Source organism: Hyla sarda, chromosome 2, assembly GCF_029499605.1.
Source record: "Hyla sarda isolate aHylSar1 chromosome 2, aHylSar1.hap1, whole genome shotgun sequence".
NCBI classification, from domain to species: domain Eukaryota; kingdom Metazoa; phylum Chordata; class Amphibia; order Anura; family Hylidae; genus Hyla; species Hyla sarda.
This window is the reverse complement of record NC_079190.1, coordinates 367,014,287-367,031,218: the sequence shown is the minus strand read 5'-3', so window position 1 is coordinate 367,031,218 and position 16,932 is coordinate 367,014,287. Positions and strand designations below refer to the sequence as shown.

General features: G+C 42.8%; 1 protein-coding gene across 4 annotated transcripts in view; it reads right to left on the bottom strand.

Moving 5' to 3' along the window:
• Nucleotides 1-16,932, bottom strand: part of TRIM33 (tripartite motif containing 33) — a 140,479-nt gene that overhangs the window by 16,257 nt on the left and 107,290 nt on the right. For all 4 annotated transcript variants that reach the window (XM_056558381.1, XM_056558380.1, XM_056558382.1 and 1 more), the window contains exons 12-15: nt 16,280-16,412; nt 13,874-13,937; nt 13,460-13,613; nt 117-472 (exon numbers count right to left, since the gene is read on the bottom strand). In XM_056558381.1, coding sequence (XP_056414356.1) covers nt 117-472; nt 13,460-13,613; nt 13,874-13,937; nt 16,280-16,412 — 707 coding nt within the window. The remainder of the gene's footprint in view (nt 1-116; nt 473-13,459; nt 13,614-13,873; nt 13,938-16,279; nt 16,413-16,932) is intronic.

The window sequence follows — 16,932 nt, the reverse complement described above, 5'->3', positions numbered from 1 at the left end:
CTAAACAGACATCTTCAGAAGAAATACATATGCAATATCAACTCTAATCTCGTATCAAGAGAAGTATAAAAAAAAAAAAGTATAAAAAATAAAAAGCAACTTGGAACTGTTAATACCTTGGAAAACTAAGGAGGGTTGGTACATGACATGTAAGGTGAAAAACCTTTGGGCACTTTTCACAACATAAGAGGTCTCCTCCATTTTGGCACACTGCACACCAGTCTTCATTAGGATCTTCATCTTTATTTGTCCCATCACCGCCGCCTCCCCCTCTCGGTGACCGATGAATAGAACTGCGGACAGGGGATTTTCCATTTACAAGGGTACCATGGGAAGACTGTTCGCAACTTCTGTTTGTGCTGTTTGGCTCAGTCTTTACATGATTTTCCAGATTGGCCAAGGCTTCTAGGTCACTTTCAAGGTGCAATGTGGTGGTGAGTGGTGGTGTTAGGCTGCTCTCTGGACTGCTTAGCTGAAAAAATATCAGAAAATTGTTACTATAACTATATACATGCACGGATATAATTGTATTATACAAGTGCTCAAAATATTGAAAGGCATTAAAAAAAAACATTTAAACTAAAACCTGTAATGTACATGTATTTTAACAGTGCGCCCATCACACAATGAATATTTTCCCTAACAGAGCAAATATAGATGATGCACCTTTTCTATAATTTATGTGTGAATATAAAACATTCAAGTCTACTTAGACATTGTTGGTTGATGAATTTGATACAGTTTGATTCAGTATAGCAGAGGTGGCAAAAAGCAGCCAGTGTTTTATACTTCCAGCTCATCATAGCCACTGTTCTACAGGTTTAGTGTCCTTGACTACTTGGAGAACATAATGAATAGAGGTTTCTGAGACATACAACCCAATTTCTCTCTTCACAGGTAATAATATCAGATGCAAAAGTTATATTCTTAGAAGAATATCCCCCAATTTTTTCTGTAAATGAATAACCGAATGCTAACTTAACTTTCATTATGCTAGAGTTTTGTCTCTGCTATACACAAAAACCAGCATACTTCTAGACTGCTGATATTAATATGTCTATGTGTCATAGAAATTCAGAGTCAGCCAAACCTAACAATTTCAGTCACAATCTCATGTGTATGGGTGACTCCTCAAACTTCACAAATAGTGGGATTTGAAGATGCCCAATCCTATTGTTATTGAATAGCTGGACACCAGGTGTCTGGCAGCAGATTTCTCCACTTAACCAATTTAGGTTAGGTTCACACTACGTTTTGTAACTACGGTTCCCGTATACGGCTGGGAGGAGGGGTGGGCGGGGCTTAATCGCGGCGCCCGCACTCAGCCATATAGGGGAACCGTATTTAATGCATGTCTATGAGCCGACCGGAGTGAACCGCAGCCTCCAGTCGGCTGCGTTTTCGGCAGTATGCGGTTTCCCGACCGCAGGCAAAAACGTGGTCGACTGGAGGCCGCGATTAAGCCCCGTCCCCTCCTCCCAGCCGTATACGGGAACCGTAGTTGCAAAACGTAGTGTGAACCTAGCCTTAGAAGTTAAGCGTCCATGTGTATGTACAGATCAGGAGAAACATGTGGAACATTTCGCCAACATTTATAACATGCTGCCAGCTTAAAGAAGTACTTCGCTCTTAGATGTATTATCCCCTATCCAAAAGGATAGGGGATAAGATGTCTGATCGCGGGCATCCATCGCTGGAACTCCGGATGACTGGCAAAGTGGGGAGGAGGCTTGTGACGTCACAGTCACCCCGCGATCTGCCATCCTGCCTGAAATCCTTTGGATAGGGAATAAGATGTCCAGTTGTGGAGTACCCCTTTAATGCCTATGGACACCTTTGCTCTGACTTGAACAATGCTCAAACATTGGAACCATGGAATAAACAAGAATAATCAAAAGAGGGAGGAAGGGAAACGGAAAAAACCTAGGAGAAGGAAGTGGGTATGTATAGGGCAGGAGCTAGGTGCGGAGGAAGTGTGACTGGGGAAATGAGAGATCGTCACAAGAGCAAATGAGGAAGCAAAAGGCGTGAGCAGAACAAGACAAACAATACAGGAGTGGGAAGGTGGGGGATAAATGGAGTTATAGCCCCGCGATCCTTCTGCTGTGCTTATAATATTGGGGGGGGGTAGGGGTAATGACAGGCTCTGCGGGCCGTCCTGCCTGCCATGCACAGCACTGCTCCCGCCTGTCTGATTGACACTTTCCCGGCTGCACTGAGAGTTCGGACTTATGCTGCCAGGCTGGCATGAGTCCGGAATCACTGAGCCAGGACATGTAGGGAGACCCCTAGTGGTCAGTTTTTCAAAGTATTAGTTTCTAATACATTGATTAACAAAATATAAAAAGTTTTTTGGGTGACAGGTAATCTTAAATTATGCAGCACATTGTAGAGCCTGTAGAATTAAAAAGCAAGCAATTTTTTAATAATGGCCTATGAAGGTTTTATTTTGTTCACTATAGTAAGTACTATTGTTAAAAGGGATCCATAGCCTTTAAAGCTCTGCTCATAACATGTTTAGTGAACACATTTATTGGTTTTGAAATAATCAGAAGGGAGCCACTGAGTTGTTTTTTAACCACTGTGCCCGATTACAGATGTATACCTCTGTATAACTATACGGTAACATACATAGGATGAATATTTCCTATGTATATCTCAAACATGCAGTCACTGTAAAATAAACTAGGAGTGTGAGCGTCACTTGGAGAGGGAGCTGCCATGAATAGTGACAATCACTGTATAGAGCCTCACAATATACAGTCATGGCCGTAAATGTTGGCACCCCTGAAATTTTTCAAGAAAATGAAGTATTTCTCACAGAAAAGAATTGCAGTAACACATGTTTTGCTATACACATGTTTATTCCCTTTGTGTGTATTGGAACTAAACCAAAAAAGGGAGGAAAAATAGCAAATTGGACATAATTTCACACTAAACTCCAAAAACGGGCTGGACAAAATTATTGGCCCCCTTAACTTAAAGGAGATGTCCCACGGAGAAAAATTGTACAGGTTTAGGTGCATAAATTAAAGTTATATAAGTTTGTAAATCACTTACATCACCCATCCTGCATGGAAATTATGTTTTCAGCGATTCTTTTGTCAGTCAGGAAGCTCAGCAGTTACAGTTTTTGGTGACTTTCGACCCCCCATTCAACTCCGTTATACTGGGGGCCGTGACGCAACACATTCCCACAATACCCCACGCAGCCTTCAGTTCGGCTGCCCGCCCCGTGCACGACCTCTGCCCGCCCCATCTCATAAATAATCATTTTCCCCCCTCCCCTCCTACGTGGTTGGCTGAGCAGCTATGAATATGCAATAGCTGCTTCAGCCAATTAGAGCAGCCCCTGCGCACACTTTCACTTTCATTCTTATCCCACGGCAGGTTAGAGCAGGAACTGGCAGTGTTCTGCCCTGCCTCAGTCAAACAAAACCTGTAATCACCCTCATTTGTGCCCTGTATTTGTCCCCCTGCACTCTCCCCTGTCCAGTTTAGCGCTGTGTCCTCCCGGCAGCACTATATTACCGAGGACTCGGCGCTGATTGGAACAAGAATACAGACTTCTATAGCCCAGGAGCGCACTCCCCTGCATCTGGGCTATAGAAGTATATGTCCCTGCTTTGATCAGCGCTGAAGCAGCAGTCATATAGTGCTACAGGTCAGGAGAGGGCATGAGATATATATCTTTTCTAAAGAGTTGAAAATAAATCGTGTGTGCAGAGGCAGGAAGGCACTCCCCCCCCCTGCTTGTAGTACCATTTTTTTGCAAACCAGTGTGCCTTCAGCTGTCCGGGCATGCTGGGAGTTGTAGTTTTGCAACAGCTGGGGGCACCCTGGTTGGGAAACACTGTTCTAGGCTATATAAAGTATTTTCCCCTAGGCCAGTGTTTCCCAACCAGTGTGCCTTCAGCTGTCCGGGCATGCTGGGAGTTGTAGTTTTGCAACAGCTGGAGGCACCCTGGTTAGGAAAAACACTGTTCTAGGCTATATAAAGCATTGTTCTCTGCTTCTATTCCAGTGTTTTCAAATCAGGGTGCCTCCTGCTGTTGCAAAACTACAACTCCCAGCTTGCCCGTATAGCCTTCAGCTGTCCGGGCATGCTGGGAGTTGTAGTTTTGCAACAGCTGGGGGCACCCTGGTCGGGAAACACTGTTCTAGGCTATATAAAGTATTTTCCCCTAGGCCAGTGTTTCCCAACCAGTGTGCCTTCAGCTGTCCGGGCATGCTGGGAGTTGTAGTTTTGCAACAGCTGGGGGCACCCTGGTTGGGAAACACTGTTCTAGGCTATATAAAGTATTTTCCCCTAGGCCAGTGTTTCCCAACCAGTGTGCCTCCTGCTGTTGCAAAACTACAACTCCCAGCATGCACAGACAGCCTTCAGCTGTCCGGGCATGCTGGGAGTTGTAGTTTTGCAACAGCTGGAGGCACTCTGGTTAGGAAAAACACTGTTCTAGGCTATATAAAGCATTGTTCTCTGCTTCTATTCCAGTGTTTTCAAATCAGGGTGCCTCCTGCTGTTGCAAAACTACAACTCCCAGCTTGCTCGTATAGCCTTCAGCTGTCCGGGCATGCTGGGAGTTGTAGTTTTGCAACAGCTGGGGGCACCCTGGTTGGGAAACACTGTTCTAGGCTATATAAAGTATTTTCCCCTAGGCCAGTGTTTCCCAACCAGTGTGCCTTCAGCTGTCCGGGCATGCTGGGAGTTGTAGTTTTGCAACAGCTGGGGGCACCCTGGTTGGGAAACACTGTTCTAGGCTATATAAAGTATTTTCCCCTAGGCCAGTGTTTCCCAACCAGTGTGCCTTCAGCTGTCCGGGCATGCTGGGAGTTGTAGTTTTGCAACAGCTGGGGGCACCCTGGTTGGGAAACACTGTTCTAGGCTATATAAAGTATTTTCCCCTAGGCCAGTGTTTCCCAACCAGTGTGCCTCCTGCTGTTGCAAAACTACAACTCCCAGCATGCACAGACAGCCTTCAGCTGTCCGGGCATGCTGAGAGTTGTAGTTTTGCAACAGCTGGAGGCACCCTGGTTGGGAAACACTGTTCTAGGCTATATAAAGTATTTTCCCCTAGGCCAGTGTTTCCCAACCAGTGTGCCTCCTGCTGTTGCAAAACTACAACTCCCAGCATGCACAGACAGCCTTCAGCTGTCCGGGCATGCTGGGAGTTGTAGTTTTGCAACAGCTGGAGGCATCCTGGTTGGGAAACACTGTTCTAGGCTATATAAAGCATTTTCCGATGCTTCTAGGCCAGTGTTCCCCAACCAGTGTGCCTCCTGCTGTTGCAAAACTACAACTCCCTGCATGCACAGACAGCCTTTGGCTGTCCGGGCATGCTGGGAGTTGTAGTTTTGCAACAGCTGGAGGCACACTGGTTGGGAAACCCTGGCACATTTGGAGGGTGCAAAAGAGAAATGTTGTATCATTCTTACTGTAATTAAAAAATAAGACATCCCCTAAAAATAAGCCATAGTGGTAGATGTGTTTTATTGAAAGTAATGAATAGGGACCCCCCTACTCATCTGCCCCAGGTACCTCAGGGATGTCACCATGTCATGAAGCGGTGGCGTCCTTATATGCCCGTGTTTTTTCCAAACCAGTGTGCCTCCAGCTGTTGCAATACTACAACTCCCAGCATGCCCGGACAGCTGAAGGCTGTCCGGGCATGCTGGGAGTTGTAGTTTTGAAACAGCTGGAGGCACACTGGTTGGGAAACACTGGCATATAAGGAGGGTGCAAAAGAGAAATGTATATATATATAAACACACACATGCACATACAGACACACATGTGTAAGTGTGTGTGTGTGTGTGTGTATATGCACATGCAGACATACACATGTGCAAATGTATGTATGTGTATAATATATATATATATATATATATATATATATATATATATACACAAACATACATGGGTTAATATATATTTGTTTTCTTTGTATTGCATGTTTCACTTGTGCACATTGAGTGTTTTACCATGATGGGGCTTTCTTCCTCCTACACTAGTGATGAAAGCTAGATAAGCAAACTGCTTACACAGCTGGATCACTAGCCGGGGAACACGTGCATGAGTGGGGATTGGATGACACAGGCTGCCACCTGTGCTGGGGAAGCTAGGGGGATAGCAGAACGGGGGAGGGTGGGGGAGAAGAGAAATGTGTGGGCGTTATTACATTAATGAGGGGGTGGAGAAGTAAGGCAGTGTAGGCTGGGCTGGAGCCCTGCTAGAAACGAAAGGAACTGTGGGAACCCATGTGCAGACCGGAAGACAGAGAGGTACATGAAGCAGGAAGTAACGGAGTTTCAGCTGGGATTGCGGGCGAACGGAATGGGCAATTTGGAAGGGGACCAGGTCATTATGAAGGTTAGAACATGTACTTTAATATGAGCTTTTTTTGTTTTTTAAATTGGGGCATGGGATTTCTTCTTTAATATTTGGTTGTACACCCTTTGGAAAAAATAACTGAAACCAGTCGCTTCCTATAACCATCAATAAACTTCTTCCACCTCTCAGCCGGAATGTTGGACCACTCTTCCTTTGCAAACTGCTCCAGGTCTCTCCTATTGGAAGGGCGCCTTTTCCCAACAGCTATTTTAAGATCTCTCCACAGGTGTTCAATGGGATTTAGATCTGGACTCTTTGCTGCCACTTCTGAACTCTCCAGCACTTTGTTGCCATCCATTTCTGGGTGCTTTTTGAACCTCCACCATATTTCACTGTAGGTACTGTGTTCTTTTCTTTGTAGGCCTCATTCTGTTTTCGGTAAACAGTAGAATGATGTGCTTTACCAAAAAGCTCTATCTTGGTCTCATCTGTCCACAAGACGTTTTCCCAGAAGGATTTTGGCTTACTCAAGTTCATTTTGGCAAATGTAGTCTTGCTTTTTTATGTCTCCGTGTCAGCCGTGGGGTCCTCCTGGGTCCCCGTCATAGCGTTTCATTTCATTTAAATGTCGACGGATAGTCCGCGCTGACACTGATGCTCTTTGAGACTGCCGGACAGCTTGAATATCCTTGAAACTTGTCTGGGGCTGCTTATCCACCATCCGAACTATCCCGTGGTGACACCTTTCATCAATTTTTCTGCCCAGGGAGAATTAGCTACAGTGCCATGGGTTGCAAATTTCTTGATAATGTTGGGCACTGTGGACAAAGGCAAATCTAGATCTCTGAAGATGGACTTGTAACCTTGAGATTGTTAATATTTTTCCACAATTTGGGTTCTGAAGTCCTCAGACAGTTCTCCTCTCCTCTTTCTGTTGTCCATGCTTATTGTGGCACACACAGACACACAATGCAAAGACTAAGTGAACTTCTATCCTTTTTATCTGCTTTCAGGTGTGATTTTTATATTGCCCACACCTATTACTTGCCCAGGTGAGTTTAAAGGAGCATCACATGCTTGAAAATCTTATTTTTCCACAATTTTGAAAGAGTGCCAATAATTTTGTCCAGCCCATTTTTGGAGTTTGGTGTGACATTATGTGCAATTTTATTTTTTCTCTCCTTTTTTTGGTTTAATTCCAATACACCTGTTTATTCCCTTTGTGTGTATAGCAAAACATGTGTGACTGCAATCCTTTTCTCTGAGAAAGACTTCTTTTCTAAAAAAAAATTGCAGGGGTGCCAACATTTACGGCCATGACTGTATAAACAACGAGAAAAACAAACATTTATTCTCAGGAGGCTGTGCATTATAGAACTGGTCTGCTCCCCACTCTCTCACAGCATGCAAGAGCACATTTTAAAGCAGAGTGAACAGTCTGAAACTGGAAACACATACTAACAATACCTGATCATCCATGTTCCAGTGACATAACTCTGGCCCCGGGCAAAGCTCAGTGCAAACTGTCTATACTCTGCCTTTTGTTAATGTAGTGTGAAAGCTGCATTCCAGACAGTAAAATAGACCTGACGTTATAAGAGATTCTGACTTCAACCCTCTGCATTTGAGTGATAATGGGCAAGGAGTTTTACTGTTATATTAGCCAAAACAGAGTTTACCGTATATACTCGAGTATAGGCCGAGTTTTTCAGCACGATTTTTCGTGCTGAAAACACCCCCCTCGGCTTATACTCGAGTGAACTCCCCCACCCGCAGTGGTCTTCAACCTGCGGACCTCCAGAGGTTTCAAAACTACAACTCCCAGCAAGCCCGGGCAGCCATCGGCTGTCCGGGCTTGCTGGGAGTTGTAGTTTTGAAACCTCCGGAGGTCCGCAGGTTGAAGACCACTGCGGCCTTCAACATCATCCAGCCCCCTCTCACCCCCTTTAGTTCTGAGTACTCACCTCCGCTCGGCGCTGGTCCGGTCCTGCAGGACTGTCCGGTAAGGAGGTGGTCCGGTGAGGAGGTGGTCCGGGCTGCTATCTTCACCGGGGAGGCCTCTTCTAAGCGCTTCGGGCCCGGCCTCAGAATAGTCACGTTGCCTTGACAACGACGCAGATACGTCGTTGTCAAGGCAACGGCTCTATTCCGGGCCGGAAGCGCGGAGAAGAGGCGCCCCCGGTGAAGATAGCAGCCCGGACCACCTCCTCACCGGACCACCTCCTTACCGGACAGCCCTGCAGGACCGGACCAGCGCCGAGCGGAGGTGAGTACTCAGAACTAAAGGGGGTGAGAGGGGGCTGGATGATGTTGAAGGCCGCAGTGGTCTTCAACCTGCGGACCTCCGGAGGTTTCAAAACTACAACTCCCAGCAAGCCCGGACAGCCGATGGCTGCCCGGGCTTGCTGGGAGTTGTAGTTTTGAAACCTCTGGAGGTCCGCATGTTGAAGGCCGCAGTGGTCTTCAACCTGCGGACCTCCGGAGGTTTCAAAACTACAACTCCCAGCAAGCCCGGACAGCCGATGGCTGCCCGGGCTTGCTGGGAGTTGTAGTTTTGAAACCTCTGGAGGTCCGCAGGTTGAAGACCACTGAGGGCGAATGATGAGAAGAGGATGATGAAGGGGGGGGGGGGGTGTGGGGATGATGAAGGGGGGTGGGGATGATGAAGGGGGGGTGTGTGGGATGATTACAAGGGGATGATGAAGGGGGGATGTGTGGGATGATAAGGGGATGTGTGGGATGATGACAAGGGGATGATGAAGGGGGGATGTGTGGGATGATGACAAGGGGATGATGAAGGGGGGATGTGTGGGATAAGGGGATGTGTGGGATGATGACAAGGGGATGATGAAGGGGGGATGTGTGGGATAAGGGGATGTGTGGGATGATGACAAGGGGATGATGAAGGGGGGATGTGTGGGATGATGACAAGGGGATGATGAAGGGGGGATGTGTGGGATGATAAGGGGATGTGTGGGATGATGACAAGGGGATGATGAAGGGGGGATGTGTGGGATGATGACAAGGGGATGATGAAGGGGGATGTGTGGGATAAGGGGATGTGTGGGATGATGACAAGGGGATGATGAAGGGGGGATGTGTGGGATAAGGGGATGTGTGGGATGATGACAAGGGGATGATGAAGGGGGGGATGTGTGGGATGATGACAAGGGGATGATGAAGGGGGGATGTGTGGGATGATAAGGGGATGTGTGGGATGATGACAAGGGGATGATGAAGGGGGGATGTGTGGGATGATAAGGGGATGTGTGGGATGATGACAAGGGGATGATGAAGGGGGGATGTGTGGGATGATGACAAGGGGATGATGAGGATGTTAATGACGGGTCTGGATGATGACAGGGGGGATGTGTGGGATGATGACAAGGGGATGATGATGAGGATGTTAATGACGGGTCTGGATGATGACAGGGGGGGATGAGGTATTTCCCACCCTAGGCTTATACTCGAGTCAATAACTTTTCCTGGGATTTTGGGTTGAAATTAGGGGTCTCGGCTTATACTCGGGTCGGCTTATACTCGAGTATATACGGTACTCTTTACTCCCAAAAAATGAGATTTGTTTCCGTTACAACATTTTTAATCTTGCTGTATGCAAAAACACAATTGTGTTCGCTGCATACAAAAAATAAAAAAAATGTATAATAATATGTTAGTCATTTTTTTTCTATAATGTAATTCAAAGGAAAACAGATGCTGTATTGCAGCTGTTTTTTCCCCCCTATGCAAAGGTATACATTAACCCCTTAACGACTGGGCCAATTCTAATTTATTTTCCTCCTCGCAATTGAATAGCCATAAGTCTTTTCTTTCCATCTAGAGGCCCAGGTGAGGGTTAATTTTATGCTGGACCAGTTCTTTGTAATTAGATCCCTTTTGTTGCCATAAAAAATTGCCCTATCTATAACTTTCTTTTTCCTCTAAACAGGGCTTTATGAAGGCCAATTTATTGCGCTATGTTAGTTTTAACCAGTACTAATTTTTTTTTTTTTTTTTATGGGACTTTGGATTGCTTTTTATTCATTTTTTTTTCTCAATCAGCGATTCAGAATCCGCAATTCTGAGGTTTTTTCTTAATGTTTGCGGCGTTTACTGTGCAGAATCATAAACATTATATATTCATAGTTCAGACAATTCTGCACGCAGTGGAATCATAAACATTATATATTAATAGTTCAGACAATTCTGCACGGGGTGATGGCAAATAAGTTGTCTTTTTCCAGTTAAGTCTATTTCACATTTTGGTAAAGTTTAGTGCTATGTAATGCAAAGCATTAATCAGTACTATTGCTGATCTACTTGTACAGGCTGCCTAGACAGTCTGCATAATAAGATTGGTGATCAAGCAGCATGGAGGTAAGGAGAAGCCCTCCGGCAGCCATGTTAGCTGATTAGGATCAACGAACTGCACTGTGGCGGTCCTAATCAACCACCCCAAGCCCCGGAACCTGGCAATCAATGCCAATCACAGCACCTAAAAGTGACAGGTTCTGAGGCTTGGGGTGGTTAATTGGGACCTCCAAGTGCAGTTCGTTGGTCCTGATCAGCTAACATGGCTGCCGGTAATGACGATCATCAGTGTGATCGCTGAGGTTTATCATTAGTGGTTATAGCGTTCTATGTGAAAGAGTTAAACAGATAGCAATAATGTGCTGTGAAGGCACCCCAACCACTCAATTACAAATAATGAAACAAGGGGTACATCATCCTTTTTATTATCACCACTAGAGGGTAGGAGTGCAGCTTGATAGTAAAACCATTAGGACATATTTAAACTACCGTACAATACGTCAGCTTATTTTTACACAACTAAGAAAAACAAAATGAACCTAAAAATGGTGCTGGGCTGGTGCTTTTCTAAAGCTGATCCTGCCACACTTCAAAACTATGTACTAATTTGGCTTTTCCGACATCTGAGACTATACTCTGTAAATGGCAGGATGATAAAGGATCTATAGCAAAGTACAATAAGGGTATTAAAAACTGACTGTACAATAATTTGGTGTGCATGTCTGAAACATACCTAGGCCTAGTAAAAAAGTATGGACACAGTTTTTTTCTTTCAAAACAATAGAAAACAACTGGCTTTAAAGACCTCATTTAAAAAGAAAAATCTTGACTTAATAAAAGTCTGGCAAACACCGTTTAGGGTGGGTTCACACCACAATTTTTCCCCTACACTTTTTGGATACTAAATCGTATCCAAAAAGTGTAGGGGAAAAATTGTGGTGTGAACCCACCCTAAACGGTGTTTGCCAGACTTTTTTGACGGTTTTGAATGGAAAGTCTATAGCCACGGTTTGCTGTACGGTTGTATACGTTTTTTTGTTTTTTTTGTTTTTGTTTTTTAAATCAAAAAAAAAAAAAAAAAAAAAAAAAAAAAACGTATACAACCGTACAGCAAACCGTGGCTATAGACTTTCCATTCAAAACCGTATGCACCATATTGTATACGGTTGTCGCCGTTTTTCAAACCACACTTTTTTTACTAGACAGAAAACCGTGGCCTACCACGGTTTTTGGTCCACGTGAAAAACCGTATACTTTATTTTTCTAACATGGGAGTCAATGGGAACTGTACAGACCTGTATGTGTGTACGGTTCCATCCAGTTTTCACCATACGGTTTTTGACTTTGCACAGTTTTTTTCTTGGAATTTCAATCAAACAAGTGAAACTTTATTCATAATGGAGTGAAAAGTTCAAAACGTATACTGTTTTTTCTTAACAACGGATGCCACCGGACATCATTTTTCAAACCGTATACGGTTTTCAACTGTATACAGATAAAACTTTGTACACACGTTTTGATACTGTTTAGGCAGGTTTTGAGGAATCCGTTTTTTTTTTATCAAAAACCTGATAAAAAAAAACTGTATTGCAAAAACATGGTGTGAACCCACCCTTACCAAGTTCTTACATTTGTTGCCCTGTATTAGGAGAATTTATTGGCCATTTCTTGACTTTTTTTGTTTCATCAACTTCACATATTGACAATCTGCTCACCTTATATGCATTTATTAAAGAAAAATCAGTTGAGAGTAAAACATCTTAAATTGGCTCCTTAGACTAAAGGACAGATTACCACTGAGCCTGAGTCCACTGCCTGTGTTTTTAGTCCTCTTACTAGTTTCCTTCATTTGTGGTTTTCTTGCACAAATTCTACAATTAGGCCTGGGAGACACCGTCCCCTCTGGACAGTAAATTAGATCTTTTTGAAGCATTTCACTGGACTGTAATCTGGGAGGTTGCTACTTTTCAATTTCTGAGGCTTCTGATTCTTAGGATTATGAATATATTTGTCCCATGCAGAAGATGTAACTCTTTGCATTTGGTGATTCTCACTAAAAACGGTATCATCATCCCACCTAATGGTTTGGCCATTGCATTGGAAGGAACTTCAAATTTCTTGTACTGATAGGCGTGCATTTCCTTCAGTAATGATGGCTACCAAACAGAGTATTTAGTACTGACCCTACCATGCTGACAACTGCTGATTGGCATTATGCACGAACAAAGGGAGACAATCCATAAAATGAACCTATATTGTGGTCCATAAATGCAGGACCTCTACCCCAGCTTATAGAGCACAACTGCACTTGGGGTTGATGATTATCTGCCATTTCAGACCACATCGGTGAATCAATCCAAAAAATAGCATTAAAAGGCACCCACTTAATATTAATGACATGTATCTATATAGGGCCAACAGATTCCGCACCCATTAATGTACTCATAATGTGCATCATAGATACACTTTCTAAACGTCTTCCTTAAAAATGGTGACTAAACTGAGGTTCAGCATTTACTGGTTCTGAATCTTAAATTGAAATAAAAGGCAGTAAAACAAATGACCCAGCAAAACTCAAAATGTATTCACACTTTGCCATTAACTACAATATTTGAAATATGTGTCAAACTATTATCTTAAATATTTAAACCATACGTATGATAAGTTTGAATAAAGAGAATCCAATACGCAGTCAAGCCTGACCAAACCCTTGGCTGTAAGTGTGTAAAAAATATAGTCAAACCTTGTACAGCCTTAGATTTCACAGCATTTTTACTAAATCAGTTTGACATAATATGAAAATATTTCCTATTTTACCATGCATGCACTTCGTCTGCCATCTTCCGATTTCTCTTGCTTAACAGCTCCTGAAAAACTACACACATCCTCTTCTGTGCCAGGTTCCTGCTTAACCTTCACCGTATCAGATTTAAACACATTTCTGTCAACTGTTCGACCACTGGAACCACAACTGTGTAATGGAAGAAAAAAGAAAATGTCATTCAGTGAACAGCAGCATACAAGCAAAATGTATCAATTCTTGAAAATGATTTGCTTCCTATGTCTCTACACCAAAGTATTCTAAAATGATGGTGAAATAAAAAGACAGAAAATAACTACTACTAATTTTTCTTAAAATAGCAGTGACATTCTATACCGCTCTATGATTTGTATGAAAGAATGACAAAGGGAGAGATTCTGTTAAAATGTTATGATAAGCCATTTACTCACCTTCCTCTACTGCCTGTGCTTGATGTACTAGGAGGCCTTACTGGTGTGTGAGAGTTAGACAAACCTAAAACAAAAAGGAAAGTTTGTTAAAGTGTACCTGTCAGATCCCACAAAAAATTAAAATAAAAAAAAGTACCTAATCCTGACCAGGAACATGTAATTTTTATGCCTCTATCCCCTATAGTTATTTATATAAAAACAAAACAAAAAAAAACCTCTTCATTAGCTCAGTGTAAATTATCCTCTCCGGTGAAGGGTGCGTGACCCTCCCTTGTGGTGGGAGGTGATTGGTGTCTGCTCCTGCAGCCTTGTCTATAAGTCATCTCTTGTCCATAACTAATGGACAAGTCTGATGCTGCTGCAGGATTGGTTAGTGTCCCAGTAGGTATGGGGACCCTTAGTTGTGGGATTTTCAGGAGCAGTTTTCTTTATGAAATATTCAGTTTTATTTATTTTTTTACAACAATATTACAAAAGGTCTTTCATTTTCGTCACTAACAACATATAAAAAGTTTCTTGATCTGACAGTGCCCATTTAAGGGTAGTAAGCAGACAGAATATTATTTCCTATTAGGACCAGGTCCAATAATATTTTGTCAACCTTGTGTTTTTTTTTTTTTTTTAAACTTCTATACAATAGAAGTCGAAGGCAACATATAGGTATATGTCAATTTCCAAGACATAAGTTTAATTATATCATAATGGTATATGACTATTTTAAGATGAAGTCTTTGACTTATGATGTCAGACATTTGTCTTTATTCCTACTTACACTGCAAATATGACATAATACCTATATTCACACCCAGGAACAAATCTAAAGTGGAATTTTATTGTGATGATGATACAATGGGAACGTGTGCTTATTCAAAGGAATAAATCCATTGTGGTAAGGTTACAATGGCATTCCTTGTAATATTTCCATTATGTTTATGTCATAATTGTACAGGTCCTTATTTCAAGACAAAAATCCATTGTGATATCTATTGTGAAAGACTGTTTTTATTCTTTCAAAGAATTCCAACAGAAGAGATCACAAAGGCATTTGTCTTTACTCAATGTAGTAACCCACTTTGATGTCCCAATATCAAGACTTAATTACAAGCCAGAAATCAATATTCCTAATGCTGCTTTACATTTATAAAGTATGGATTTGGACAATGCTGAATTTGCTGAAATGAGCTACCTTACAGCATCTACAAACTAAGGGAATGACAAGAATTAAAGTTTAGAGAAAAGTTTTCACACCTGTTAAGTGGAAGGGAAAGACTATTTTACATGTACAATTTTATTTAGGACATCTTGGCTTTCACAAACTTAATTTCACTGCATCATACTAAATGCTTTAGACAATACAGTATTCATTATTAAGATACATTTAGGTTTATCTTCTACAATTTCATCAATATTTTTTTGCTGCATATTTTCTGCAGCTGATTTTGCTACCTATTGACATCAATGGGCAGAAAAATATGCAGCAAAGTACGGCACACGTGTTACCCTATCCTAAGGGTGTATTTACACATGCAGGATCCTGCAAATATTTGAGGCTGAAGATTTAAAGGTGCAGATTTTAATGTAAACTAAATGACTGAACAGCACTACATTTCTGCAGCACCACCTAAGCACAGGCTACTGTACGTTTGAATACACCCATTCAATGGATGAAGTAAAGGGAAGAAGGAAAGTATTTTTTTTTTCTGCTTTGATATAAATCTTATCATTTGCTGAAAGCATGCCTTAAAACTGATATACTGCCAGACAGTGTAAATCTAGGTTTTATAAGGCTTTCCAGGATTATGGATTGCAAGAAAATGGCAGTTTGTCCTGTCATGCTATTCTTATTGGTAGAAATACCAGAACAATCAGACTTCATTAAAGTCAATGAGCTTTATCAGTATCACTTTGAAAAATCATTCATAATGCTAGTGTGAACAGAGTTTAAGTGTTTAGGAAAACTGTCAGCCTGTTCACCCACATTAAACCCATATACACTGGGTTTTAGTGTGGGTGAACAGAGTCCATACAAGGGGTCACTTACTTAAATATGTCCACAGCGAATCATGTGCAGGAGGTGGGGATTCGGCAATTTAATTTACAAATCCATTTTCTGTGAACCCACATCCTAGTGAAGGGGAGTCACAGGCAATGAATATGTAAATTGAGCCGGCGAAGCCCCACCTCCTGCACACAATTTACTAAATTTAGCAGAGGATATTCTGGGGGACATATCTTAGGACCTTCTGGATATATTTAAGTGACCCCTCGCTGGAATCCTGTTTTACTATAACCCAGTGTATTTGGGTTTAGTGTGGGTGAACAGGCTGACCGTTTTTCTTTAATTATTAATGTTTTCTTTAAAAACATTGTGGTGCTCAGGAAGGCTAGAGCCACTATATCACTTACCTGTTGATCCTGGTGACATGGCAGATGGTCCTGGAGATGGATTCATAGTGCTTGTTGGCTGTGGAAGCTGATGCCCAATTGAGATGTACCTACTTAATATGTTGTCTAAGTTGCTTGATCCAGCATCTTCTAACTGCAAGACAAAGAGGAAACATAACATACATTTAACAACCAACAAAATTTAACCCTGTATCAACAGTATAAACTATCAAGTTTGAAAAATTCTGAAAATATACTTCTTTACCGTTAGTTTTACAGGAACATTACCAAACAGACTGGCATTGCAGGATTAAAGGGGTACTACCGTGCTGACAACTTATCCCCTATCTAAAGGATAGGGGATAAGATGCCTGATCACGTGGGTTCCCGCTGCTGGGGACCCCCCGCAATCTCGCACGCAGCACCCCACTCTCATCAGGCCCCGGAGCGAACATCCGCTCCGGGTCTGATGACTGCCGATCACGGGGCTGGAGTATCGTGACGTCACGGCTCTGCCCCATGTGATGTCCCTCAATGTAAGTCTATGGCAGGGGGTGAGACAGGTGTCTCGCCCCCTGCCATAGACTTGCATTGAGGGGCGGAGCGTGACGTCATACGGGGGCGGAGCTGTGACATCACGATCAACGACCCAGTCATCAGACCCGGAGCGGATG